At 35.7% G+C, this 13,340-nt stretch overlaps 4 protein-coding genes across 4 annotated transcripts; 2 read left to right on the forward strand and 2 right to left on the reverse strand.

Annotated features, from left to right (window-relative positions):
• The first annotated feature begins 126 nt into the window (after window positions 1-126).
• On the forward strand, window positions 127-2,835 carry LOC105275546 (arf-GAP with dual PH domain-containing protein 1). The gene is made up of 6 exons (XM_011332453.3): window positions 127-277; window positions 663-888; window positions 1,049-1,247; window positions 1,337-1,696; window positions 1,768-1,990; window positions 2,070-2,835. The coding sequence occupies exons 1-6, from the start codon at window positions 196-198 to the stop codon at window positions 2,135-2,137; spliced, it is 1,158 nt and encodes a 385-aa protein (XP_011330755.1). The 5' UTR covers window positions 127-195; the 3' UTR covers window positions 2,138-2,835.
• Window positions 2,836-3,110: 275 nt separating this feature from the next.
• Window positions 3,111-5,857, reverse strand: LOC105275544. Its single transcript, XM_026972092.1, has 11 exons — window positions 5,585-5,857; window positions 5,383-5,492; window positions 5,248-5,304; window positions 5,053-5,193; window positions 4,884-4,978; window positions 4,639-4,640; window positions 4,034-4,121; window positions 3,738-3,937; window positions 3,537-3,649; window positions 3,393-3,463; window positions 3,111-3,329 (listed from the first exon to the last, which is right to left on the reverse strand). The coding sequence occupies exons 1-11, from the start codon at window positions 5,659-5,661 to the stop codon at window positions 3,171-3,173; spliced, it is 1,113 nt and encodes a 370-aa protein (XP_026827893.1). The 5' UTR covers window positions 5,662-5,857; the 3' UTR covers window positions 3,111-3,170.
• Window positions 5,858-6,343: 486 nt separating this feature from the next.
• LOC105275543 (NECAP-like protein CG9132) lies at window positions 6,344-9,082 on the forward strand. Its single transcript, XM_011332448.3, has 3 exons — window positions 6,344-6,588; window positions 6,792-7,188; window positions 7,489-9,082. The coding sequence occupies exons 1-3, from the start codon at window positions 6,503-6,505 to the stop codon at window positions 7,750-7,752; spliced, it is 747 nt and encodes a 248-aa protein (XP_011330750.1). The 5' UTR covers window positions 6,344-6,502; the 3' UTR covers window positions 7,753-9,082.
• A 1,629-nt stretch (window positions 9,083-10,711) lies between these two features.
• Window positions 10,712-13,181, reverse strand: LOC105275542. Its single transcript, XM_011332447.3, has 5 exons — window positions 12,808-13,181; window positions 12,095-12,398; window positions 11,724-11,984; window positions 11,212-11,364; window positions 10,712-11,095 (listed from the first exon to the last, which is right to left on the reverse strand). The coding sequence occupies exons 1-5, from the start codon at window positions 13,086-13,088 to the stop codon at window positions 10,937-10,939; spliced, it is 1,158 nt and encodes a 385-aa protein (XP_011330749.1). The 5' UTR covers window positions 13,089-13,181; the 3' UTR covers window positions 10,712-10,936.
• Between the last annotated feature and the right edge of the window lie 159 nt (window positions 13,182-13,340).

The following is a 13,340-nucleotide window of genomic DNA, read 5'->3' on the forward strand; positions in this document are numbered from 1 at the left end:
TTAGTGATCTCTCTAGTGATTTTATATAACCTAAAGGTGCCGTTCGCAGCGAAAAATTCGCTGCATGAAAAGGCACCTTAAAGGCTGTATTCATAATTCTCTAGTTTTTGCCGCGTCCTGTGCGACAGCGCCCCCGAAGAGGGAAGAGTCGTTTATCCACGGTATACGAACATCATCGTTTGTCAATGTTTTAAGATGGCGGACGCGAATGAGAAGTTGTTGGCGGAACTCCTGAAAAAGCCTGGAAACAACGTGTGTGCAGATTGTGGGGCTAAGAGTGAGTGCGTTCTGTAAAAAAGTGTCGTTTATCCGAATTGTGAACAAACGAAACATATTCAGCTGCAACACGCGATATAACCTACACGCAATCGCTGCACACGTCTGACGTCTCGACTGTTTGTTTTTATCGTAATTTAAATATCGTAATTATGTAATGTCAAGCTGCTAAGAGTTGTTCTCGACATGTAATGCCTGATACGTAACGTCACGTAGAGTTACATCCTGAAATATTAACAAAAATTTAATTGTATTGCTTGATAATGCAATAATATTGGGGATCATCAAAGTGATAGCAGTTTCAATTACGTCATCAACGACAGATAATAGGAATTTGTGTGTGTGTGTATGTCTTTATCATTACTGATTAGAATGTTACATTCCAGACCCAGAATGGGCATCTTACAATATCGGTATATTTGTTTGCACAAGATGTGCCGGTGTACACAGATCCATGGGTGCACATATATCAAAAGTGAAGCACTTAAAGTTAGATAGATGGGAAGACTCCCAAGTGAATAGAGTTCGTGAAGTAGGCAATGCTGCAGCGAGACTACATTATGAGGAACGTGTGCCCTCTTGTTATCGTAGACCCAGCCCAGATGCTCCGCAGTAAGTTATCAAGCATTCGTGTGGTTTTCCTGTTTTAGTCATTGCGTGATGCATATTTATCAGTTGGTACACGATACATTAAATTATCTTTTTATTTCTCTTTCTCCTTCAAAGCATTTCTTTTGTATCGATAAAAGCTAATTTTCCAAAATTTATATAGGGTTTTAGTGGAACAATGGATAAGAGCAAAATATGAGAGAGAAGAGTTCTGTCACCCAGAAAGACAGAACCACTATGTGTCAGGATTTATGGAAGGGTTTTTAATGAAACGTGGGAAGGAGGATTCGCGTTACCATCCTCGAAAATTTGTGCTCTGTGAAGCAGAGGACACACTCAAGTATCACGTTAAAGAGAACAAGGTGATTTGAAAAACGGGATAGTTGTAATCAGAATCCGAGTCAGAAGCGCGAATAAATCAGCAGCAACATAATCTCGCATCTATTTCAAGGAACCCAAAGCTGTTTTAAGGATATCGGAGCTAAACGTAGCGTTCGCACCACCTAAAACCGGTAATCAGAACAGTCTTCAGCTGTCCTTCATGAAGGATGGCACGACGAGACATATCTACGTGTACCACGAGGACCCAGAAGTGATCACAAACTGGTACCTTGCGATCAGATGCGCGAAGCTGCACCGCTTGCAAGTGGCGTATCCCGGCGCGAGCGAAAACGAATTACTGTCGCAACTCACGAGAGATTTTCCACGCGAGGGCTTCCTGTGGAAAACCGGCCCGAGACACACAGACGCTTATAAGAAACGATGGTTCACTCTCGACGGTAGAAAGCTTATGTATCATGACGATCCCATGGTTTGTACAATTTTAATTTTATCACTCGTGCTCGTGTTGCCTGATTTACTTACACCGTTATTTTTCTCTAGGACGCGCATCCGAAGGGCGAAATCTTTCTAGGACACAGTTCCGAAGGTTTTGCCGTAAAGACGGGCGTACCGCCGGGCGCTAGAGACCAAGGATTTTCATTCACTCTCGAAACACCCGACAGAACTTACCTGCTGTCCGCGCAAAGCGAGGACGACAGGTTGCAATGGATGAACGTCATGCAGAAAGTAATTGATAAGCCGTTAACGCCACAAGACGCAACGAGTATGTAATTCGATTAATTAGACAAAATCTACGCGTAAAGAGGGAAATGGTGATACTACGTTGATTTTAATTTTTGCAGTAGCGGCGAGACTCGTGAGAAAACGCACAGCTAGCGGAACAATGAATATATTTTCGTCCACGAGATAGGGTTGGATTCCTCTTAGACGTCTTTCTTAATTGTTCATCGATAATCGTATCGAATCGAATCGAATCGTATTATCGAAATAGACGAATATATGACTCAGCGCACGTGTAAGGGGTAGGTACGGTCATTTACTCGTCTTATTGCCGTTGAGTCATGTATTTATTCGTATAATTGCGCACGATAATGTAGTTTACATAGAAACCATACGCATAAGACTGCTCGAAGAAGTTGAAAAAAAAAACGCGGACAAACTACAACAAGCGCCAACTGCTCCTGAATCAACAATTCTTGCATTGTGAGAACAATGCTTGTATCGTATACCGTCGAACGGAGCACAGGCACGCAGTATCGTAACAATATTACAAAGAATTTTTACTTAGCAATAATATTGCGCGTGATACTTGTCTCTCTAACGACCGGGGGGAGCATCGAAAGAAATTTTCTTCCAGAAATTTTAATTTGATTTCCTGTCGGTGGAGCAATCTGTCTCGCGCGCGCGATAGCAAAGGCTGGCTTAGTGTAGAGAAATATTTCAGTGATCGCTCGCGGCAAAATGATTCGCAGTATTTTCCTTTTCCTCTCTTTTTATATCTCTATTTCTTTTCCAGTTGATTCGTTTAAACTTTTACGATGTAAGGGCCGCAAATTGATAATCGATACACTCTGTACATAAACAATAAATTCTGAGGGCCTATCACTCCTTTCATTCTCATTATTTCTTCGTGAGGGAATATTTACACGCTCAATCCCGCAACATAGGTTATTCCTGTGCAAAGAACTATATTTTATTCAAAAACGAGGACCAATAAATAAAACACAATAAATTGTTTTACACATATTCCAATTGCGTATTAAATATTATTCTGTATTACTTGGGATGTTTCTCTCTCTCTCTCTCTCTCTCTCTCTCTCACATTCAACGACGATAACGATATAATAACGATACAACAAACCAAAAGAAAGTAAAGAAATATATTTACCATACATTATAAATTTTATTATTATTTCTTCAGGTACGTGTGAAATTTCAATATTTTATTTTTTGCTTGCGTTTTCAGTGACAGGTGCACTCTTTAAATAACACATTATATTGACCCAGCAGAAGGCTGCGATACTAACGTACGTCACTCGTAAGGACGGCGGAATTAGCATGAAGTTCACAAGTTGCACTGGCAGCCAGTACGCGCACGAGGTCTAAAAGAAACAGAATTACATGTACGTTCGCAATTTTTGCAGCACCGATTTTCGATAACGAACCTGAAACGTATGCAGAAACTTAATTTTGCACTCTCTGAGGACATCCGACTTGGCTTCCATCAAACTCATACCTATAAGATTTTTACAAAACGGTTTATATAATTATGCATTCGAATTAATTTTGCATACACGAACGATACGAACTTGTGAAGAACACGACAAGTAACGGCGGAGTCAGGATAAATTGATCCGCGAGGAGCTTTCTTATTACGATCCCTGTGGACGTTCCGCTGTAGAATGCGTCTAGCCATTTGTACCTGTCATTAATATCCGTTATTAATTCACAAATTGAGTTACGAAGTTGATCACTTTGCACCAACTTAATTGAACATGACCGGAATGTACCATCCATGTAATATTGGCCCGGCGAGAAAGCAGCCGTAGATCGCAAATCTCTTTAACTGCGACCGATTGTAGTCGGTCGATTGCATCGAGGTATCATCGTCTGCGAGACCTAACATTTCGCAAAATTTGTGTATCCGAATTAATACTGGTCCTCTGGTGTCCGTGATGTCTCTCGATTCTTCGACCACAGGTTGTATCGGCTATAAAATTATATCCATTCGCATTAATGTGACAGCAATGACGGAAGATTTTTATACATCATTTCGAGACAAAATCGACCTGGATGAAAACTTCACCTTCGACATCTTGCTATAACTCTGCCGAATAAACTCGGCGCTTGTGCAGAAAAAACCGTACACCATCGAATTGTACAATAATGGTCTTCTACTTCTCATACCGTTTATTACCCGAAGAACGTTCGTCAACGACATGTTTCACTTTGCTAATCGCAACAGACCTTATCGCTCGATTTGTGATGCTATCAGGTAATGTAAATACTACTGTTATTACAACTGACTAAAAAGTAGAACAGATGGTGCTACTTTGAAGGGTGATGCTGACACTGGAAGCTGCTCATGACATTAGCCAGTTAGACTCAATCACACTCAATCATGACTCAAGTACAGCAATTGTGTTGCACTAATAAGCAGACTATTCTGATAACAGTGATGATATCAAATCTACTATCACATATAGGAAAAGAAAATGGATGTATTTACAAGTTGTATATTTTATATAGAACCTCTTCTATAGTACAATTACATAATTATATACATTAATTAATAATTTAATAATTTACTGCAATAACGTTATAAACTCAATTTGAATTAGGTGTAATGGATCGCAACTCGGAATGCAACCAGCTCGTCCAGTCAGCAGACACTTCCTTCTCGAGAGTTACTTCTTGGAAAACTTTGCTCCTTTCTACCTAAATTATAATTTTATCCATGTAATCGTTACCGATATCTTGAACACATTTATTTAACAGGAAATTCGACTGCCTATTCTAATAATTTTTATTTTATAATCTATAATTTAAATTGTAAATTATATTTTGCTTGAAATATTGTTACACAAGAGGGTTCAGAATCAAGCAGCCCCATTTAGTGCTAAATATGTGACAAAGAGCCAGACCAATTAACTCACCTCTCGAAAACCAAGTTTCTCAAACATTTTTATGCTCATTACATTGTCCGATTTGATTCTGGCACAGAACTTTTTAACATTCAGTGTCTCAATACCTATTATAAAGCAATTAGAGATTAGCGTGAAGAGAGGAGGGTCGAAAACTAGGGCATTGTCGCAGTGCAATTACCATAACGCATCATAAGAATAACAGACTCCCAGCCCCTCTTTTTGCCTCGACTAGCCTCATCAGCTATCATAATTTCTATTTCGGCGACGTGTGGCACTTGGGGATCGTTAAAAAACAAGTTTGTGTCTCCTATCATGGCATCTAAAAGGAGTTATTTAAGGCAAAACTGATTCCAACGGCATCGATTCAACATACCTACTTCGCTCTTAGTGGATGAAAAGATGAATTTATCCAGGATGATGAAGGTACATTCTGCAATGTTGAGCATGACGCTAAACTATCTGATACGTAAAATGAGCCAATATCAATACGAAACTAGTGAATAATTACTATCTTCGTCCTCGAGCCATCGCTTTTGCATCTCAAACTCCTCTTCCAATGTCAACGGCTCCGAACCTGTCAAGTACTGCAGCGTTGGGCTTTTCATCCATTCGTGGTACCTAAATACATTTTCGGAATGATTATTAATTATGTATCTGGTTATTAAATACAAGAAAAGGAAAGAAAAGGAACTTTGTTAAAGTGACAATACTTTATAACGTGTTTTTCTTGATAAGGCACCAAAACAACGTTTGTTCCGTTAAGATGAGTATTTATATTCTTCCTCATTATTATTAATTAAGATGAAATAAAAATTCAACGATGTGTACTAAACAAATGCTCTATATCTTATGACAACACGTGCACTGCATCATTTGCATCAATGGGTGCATTTTCAAGTTCGCTTAGTGATCACAACGTATCCGTTTCTGCAACGATTCGTGTTTATATGCTGCGTATATGTTGCGACACGTTGCTACAAGTTTCAGTTCTTTTTGCTAATCGGATGATCTCTTTCATTTGTTTAAAGTCGCACGTGTCAGCAACTAGAAGCTGTTCAGATAACCAATCAGATATTACTTCTCGTACTACCATTATGCTTTCTGAACGCACCTGCATGAAATATATCTCTAGAGGTCTGTTCTTTTTAGCTGCACTGCTGAACTAGTGCAATACGTTAAAATGAGACAAGTATATTTTTTCTCACTCTAACTTATTGCACCAGTTCAGCAGTGCAGCTAAAAAGAACAGACCTTAGATCAAGCATCCGTGAAGGTTGACAGGTGGCATTTATTTTTGAACACGTATTTCACAAGATTGATAAAAAGTTCTTTCCTATTTACATCTGCGCCCAATTGACATATCAAGTGCTTTTTCTTCTTTTAAATAAAAAGAAGGGAAGAAAGCGTTTTAAAGCGTTGGAGCATCAACTGGACTAGCCATAATCTATGGACAAGTCGTGGGTGGAGGGTACAGGAAGTGAAGAGGGACAGGAGGCGTGACTCGAGATAGAGTTATCAAATCACGGCGGACATTTGTCATAAAACACAAACGAACTTTCAAACGGTAGCCTTGCCAAAGGCTCGTGATTACTTTCGCGCTTGTTTGTGACAATTAATAGGCAAGTGCAATGGAGACATACGAAAGCGTCCTTCTGGTGAAATCTGAAGTCTTTGTCTTTAAAATTCCGCCAAGGTCAACCAATAGGGGTTATCGGTGAGCACGAGAAGATTTTGACACATTACACAGTGTCCAATATGTTATAAACATTTTGTTCATTATGATGGATACGGGTGATGGATCTGCATCTATTGATTTTAATAATTGCAATCGCTCACCGCTCGAATCTCAAAATAAAATGTATCTTCCTCATTTTTCAAATTGTTTCGATGTTAGCTAGTTTGCATGATTCTTTACAGAGCAGCTGATTGGAACTTGCAAGAACCTTCATGGACTGGACGCATGCGATTAGTGTCACAGGGTGATACCATAACGATAAAGCTGGAGGACAAAGTCACGGGTGAATTGTTTGCCAAGTGTCCCATCGAGCAGTATCCTGGAATAGCTGTAGAGCCAGTCACTGATTCTTCCCGATATTTTGTTCTAAGAATTCAAGATGACAACGGACGATCGGCCTTCATAGGTGTTGGATTTTTAGACAGATCCGATAGTTTCGATTTGAATGTTGCTCTTCAGGATCATTTCAAATGGTTGAAAAATCGGGAACAAATCGAAAAAGAGAAGGAGAAGCCGAAACAAGAGTTAGATCTTAGATTTAAGGAAGGTGAAACTATCAAGATTAACATGAAGATTACCGTAAGGATCTTTTCATCATACATATCTTTTATCTTTTTTCTCCTTTCTGTTTTAATTATATTTTCTAAAAAATATAAAATTCGAAAAGAGAAAGAAGAGAAAATAATTTAAACATTAGGCTCTTTTGTTTAATTTGTCTTGCAAAAATTGCAAAAACTGAAATATCAGATTTTTTTCTACCAGGTCATCAAGTAGAAACATAACGTATAAATTAAATTGGATTTTATTTTTATTTTTAATAATTACTTTTTTCTATATGCGTTCAATTTGATATAAATTATACACATCTGCCGTTTTTAGAAAAAAGATGGCAGTGAGGTTGCATCCAAATCCAGACAACGTGCTAATCCGGCCGTGGGTTTGCCACCTCCACCAGGTGGTGTCAAGATTGCTCCACCACCGGCAAAGACTCCTACTTCCTCACCAGCACACAAACCACCAGCACAAAATCAAAATCAAGACACTACAGGTTCCGAGTGGGGCGAATTTGCCAGTGCTTCTCAGCCAACACCAGCACCAGCACCTACATCTACAGTAGCCAATGCCAGTTGGGTGCAATTCTAAGTTTCAAAATATATGTATATAATATATTATATAGATACTTTAAATATGCAGGTTGAGTCTCCGAGGTTTGTGGCCACGCTTCAAAAGTGTATTCTAAAAATGAAAGGGGGTTTCATATAAGTATGGATTATAAGAAAATCAAGAAAAAAGTATTTATAATAAGAGGTAGAGAGAAAGAGAGAAGGGAAATAAGTTTTTTAATCCATGCTTGTATGATCCGTTCTTATCCTTAAAATAAATTATTTCTTTAAAAATTTCACCACTTTTGAGATCATCCTGCATATTAAAGAAAATAATCGATATGAGTTAGGGATTTTAAAAGTAATTATGAAAGGGCGTCTCTGTGAGTAGAAGAAAGAGAGTTTGATGTATATTTCCAGTACTATATAGTGTGCAGTGAAAATTAGAGCATCATCTAGGAGATAAAGAGGCGATATTTTTCATGAAAATTTAGTGAAAATTTAATAGAACATGTGCTTCTTTTTACAGACTTTCTCCATTAAAAAATAATAATTTTAATAATATATTTCATGCACTTAAAATTAAGTTTAACAGATATATATTTAGTTATAATTATATAGTGTTATATAATTTCAAATGATTTACAATGATTCAGTTCTTGATATTTCACATCAAGAAGAGATGTAATAAGTAATAGCGGTCTATAAAGATATCTGTTAGGCCGAATCTCGAATAATGATATTTTATATGAGTACGAAAAAAAATATTACTTTCTAGTTATATCTGCAAAAACATGTCCCTCAATTACGCATCGCGTATATGAGCACTTTTAAATTTTATTTTATTTTTTTTCGGAAATAGCGATATGCGAAAGTTTTATTTATTTAGTTTTGCTCTAAACAATTTTTCGATTGTTAAGATTATTTCTAATATCTCCTATGACATAGTATTGTACTTATAAATAAATCTCATTTTAATTGTTTTTGAACATCCAGTGTATAACAGCATAACATAATTCTTATGTAAATGTTGATATATCAAATGCATTTAGTGCCTTGTACATAATAATCCAATAAATTACAGGCAAGTTAAAGAAAGTTCACGACAGTTAATCTAACAGTCTTTGATACTTGTAGAAATACAACGTGACATTCAATCCATTGATTTAAATTTTTACAATAAATTGCTGAATGTAAACATTCGATTCGATTTTACATAAAGAACGTTATGTTGGTAAAGATTTTTGTCCACCGATGATTTTAATGCTTTTTATTTGACAGTTTTATCATTATAGTGTTGATGCAAAAGGAACTGCAATGCAATGCAATTTGCATTGTACAAAACTATTCCTTTTATATATAAAAAGAAAGTTATAATTATAATTGATATCTTATAATTTATAAATTTGTATTATAAGATACATAGTTAATTATAGAAAATAGAGAGAGAAAAAGAGAAAGGGAGTAAAATTCTTTTTAAATAAATTGACGTTTTAACTAGATTATGAAGTTTGTAATACATTTAATAATATTCAATCATTTTTCCTCAATTAATGACTTGTTTAGAAATTGTTCAGAGTATTTTCAACTATAGAGATATTGTTTATTGCTCTTAAAATCTCTTACAAATACTCTTAAAAATGCAATAATATGTTCAATGTGTAATAAGTATAGCATTTGATGCCTTAATGTTAGTTTGCACCATTTATAAATATTATAAACTCTGCTACGAAAACAAGGCCTAATTCCCTGATACACTGGATGCTTATAAAGTTCTTCATTAAATTTCAATATTCAGGACAAGCTAGATTCTTGCTCATTGAAATTAAACTGCTGCATTAATTTGCAAATCCTGTATTATATTTCATAGTCCAATAATTGAAGTTCCCTATCTAGCAAATAGCAAGCAAAATTGATAGCATAATTTTTCTGATGTTAAAAATGATATAAATAAACGTGTTTGCGAGGAAAATTTTTAAGTTTAGTATTTACATGACGTTTACACGAACGTCATTTTATATTCACATATCTCATAAACATTATGAGTAAGTTATTTAGAATGTTTCACATAGTAAACATGCGATAAAAATACGGCGTAATGAAAAACGGCAAAAATAGGATATCGTTAATTAGATTATTATATATTATAAATTGTAAAATGTACAATAGTTTTGTTAAACATATTGTTAGCATGAATCTTGTTGAATAAGTGTTAGATGCGATTTTATTACATATTTTTTTTCCGATAATTTCAAAGGTTTGCTTTATAGAAGCTGTCTCAAAAGCAGCGCGAAGTGGCAGCAGAAATATATTGACAGATTTATATAGACATTAATTTTAACCTAGTTATCATTATTGCTTTAATTTTTAATAACAACTGTTTAATATAACAAATGAAAACTTTCACATATCATGTATAAAATCTCTTGTTGTTTTTATCAAATTGAAAAATTTATTCCATCTAGTGTAGGAATCCTTTCAATGTATATTTTCATATTTTGTCAGTTCTTAAATTATGATACAGAATATTTGTGAGTGTTAAGGAGTTTAAATGTAGAGTTCTGTTACTACTTCTCGCGTTTTCTTGGGACATCTTACATGTTAAAGTTAATATTTAGAGCCCTAATCGCGTATTAATGTATAACTGATGTATTACTGATAAGCACAGAATTGCATTACAAAGTGATATACCTAGAAAGTTACAAAATGAAATTCAATTGTATCTATTCTAGTTTTACGTGGTAACTGAAGAAACCGTTGTAATGTATCGTATCACATATGTAATAGCAAAGAGAATCACTCTGTAAATCCTTATATATATACATATATATATATATATATATATATTGACATTCCATATTTTTTATTTTGTAAACATGTTGCATTTTGTAACATGTAAACATGTTAAAAATATAAAAATAAATATTGAATGAAAGTTATATTTATCAAGACTTGTTTATTAAAAGTTTACCAAGTGTTCAAATGAAACACAGTGATACACGTGTGAAATCCTTGTATATTTCTTCATACATTTTTCTCCAGAGATACGTAATAAACAGTTAGTGCATCCCAAGAATTATTACGAATTATGTTACAAATAATATTTTGCAGAGGAATAAATTATTACGGCATGAAAAGTTATTCTATTACAAGTACGCGCGCGAACGACTCGTCGGTAACGAATAATAATAATAATAATAGTTTCATCATCGTTATCATCATTATCAACAGCGTTTATTGCGTGCAACGTTAAGGCGCAAGCTGCGCATAGCCATATCACGACTAAAATGTCGTTGTACTGGACGTTGAAGCTGCCCGCTGACTAGATTCGAGTTCTCATCACGATCTACAATGTTGGCCATAAACCAGAGCACAACAATTACCTATAGTAACAAAAATCATGTCAGCAACAATGAAGATTTTTATCCATGAGAAAATAGAGAAAGGAAATTATATAGACATAACAGAAGCTGAATATGCATCCGATCAATGTACGTACCAAGCAGACGATAATTAGCAGCGTACAGATATGTACACTTGCTGATGGCAATGCCTCAACTTCCTTCAACGCATCGGCAGCATCAGAGAGATCTGGTTTTAGCTCCAATGCGTGACGCAAGTGCACAGCTGCTTCTTGAAAATGCCCATACGCCTACGAAATGGTGTAAGCAATAATTGTAAGTGATTATAAACATTAATTACATATATTGTATGTAGCCTACTCTTCAATATAGTATATATTCATTTAAATTGCAATAAATTATATCTACCACTAATATCGTAACATCACGGAAGAAATTAAATCACGTTGAAGGATTTTTTATTATGGATTTAGAATAAATAAACGAGCAAAATAACTTGATACACTAGCTTAATTTCTAAAAATCTAATTATTTGTAATCAATTGTCATTATTTGATGATCTACTAATCAATTACTTAATCAATTATCTGCGTCTTTTGCTGCAATTAATTAATTTAACGATGCTATTATTAAATTATCTTTCACGCACCTTAAAGATTTGTCCAAGCGTAAGATACTGTTCCCATGCGTTGCGATCTGGTGGCTGCAATTCTAAGGATCGCCTAGCCAAGTACGTAGCATCATCCAGGTAATGTTGTACTAACAATACTCTAGCCAGATTCAAGAGCACCTCTGCATTATGTGGTGACACTGCAAGCGCTCTACGAAAGCATTCGATCGATCTTTGTGCATCACCTTTTATACGCCAAAAATTCCCTATCTGATTATATAATTGGACAGACTTTGGCTTCTGAAAAAAACAAAAATGCATTTCTTGCAGTCCCATGTATTATCATACAATTAAATGTTTATTTCCTGTGCTGAAATAAATATAAATAGTAAGTTTTTTGAGATAAATACCTCTCGCTTTGCTTTCTTTAAACGTCTCTCCAGCAAATCAATATCAACATCGGTAGTCTTGCCGCCATTCTTCTTGAACATAAGTGCCACATTAGGCTCTGGTACCAGTGGATGTTTGTTCCTATTTGCCACACCAATCAGATTGTCGTAGTACGTAAAGTTCACTGGTTTGCCGCAATCCAATATTATATTGTCGCATTGCTGACCAGAGGCGCACGTTATTTGCTCGTTTGACACTTGTGAAGACATGGGAAACGACTCGTTGATATTTTGTGTGTCCTTCAATGCATACGATGAAAATCGTCTGCCAAGGGGACCAAAGTTAGGGCTGTTTTAACACTGAATAAACAGCAAGCCACACACAAAATGCTAACTACAGAAAAAAAAAGAAAATTATGTCACATAAATGCTTGTGTACAGAACAAAAAGAAAAAATGCATCATGCAAGTGGATTGTGACAAAAAATGATCAGAGAAGACCAGAATTCTTTTGTACTTTATCGTTAAGGCAATAATTCACTATATTTCTTATTTAATTTGTAAGAGACCCACACATACTGTCTCATACTAAAAAATATATAATTCTATAGAGATAGAGAGAGGGAAATTCTCTCAAAGCAAATTCGGAAAATACAGTAACAGAAATAGATCGTGGAAATAATTTTATAACCTAATAGAATAATTCTGGTAATGATTACACATGGTTAATTTTACCTTTCCGGACTGTTGAAACCTTTACATTCTTGACAGTAAATTTGTACTTTTTCGTGCTTCTCGGACGTTGCAGTTTTGCTCCAGCTTTGGCCATTGCCAGTAACCAGGCTGCTCGCGAGGATATCGAAGATCGGATCGTCCTCAATCGCGCTCACGAAATCGGTCGTCTTCACGACTTTGTCCGCGGCGTTTAATCGCCAAGACGTCCGTGAATTCGTCAATTGAATCTGTAGAATTAGTAAACAAAACGCGTATCTCCCTTCGGCCCACGTTAGTTGCATTCTTCTCAAACTTCTCTGTTCGAATTGTTTACAATTTTGCAATTGAAAGCGACGGAATGAAGAGACGAAGAGGGGAGAGCGGAGAAATCGTGTTTCTCTTATCCTAGATGTATACATATTGTAGAAAGACAACTGATATTGGTCACAAAAGATTTAAAAATGTTTCCTGATGAGTTTTCGAACACGTAAAGGGCGTCCATTCTTGCTGGCTTAACGTTGAGTCGTACTACTGCTTTAATTAATTGTGTATAT

This window comes from Ooceraea biroi, chromosome 8 (assembly GCF_003672135.1).
Source record: "Ooceraea biroi isolate clonal line C1 chromosome 8, Obir_v5.4, whole genome shotgun sequence".
Taxonomy (NCBI): domain Eukaryota; kingdom Metazoa; phylum Arthropoda; class Insecta; order Hymenoptera; family Formicidae; genus Ooceraea; species Ooceraea biroi.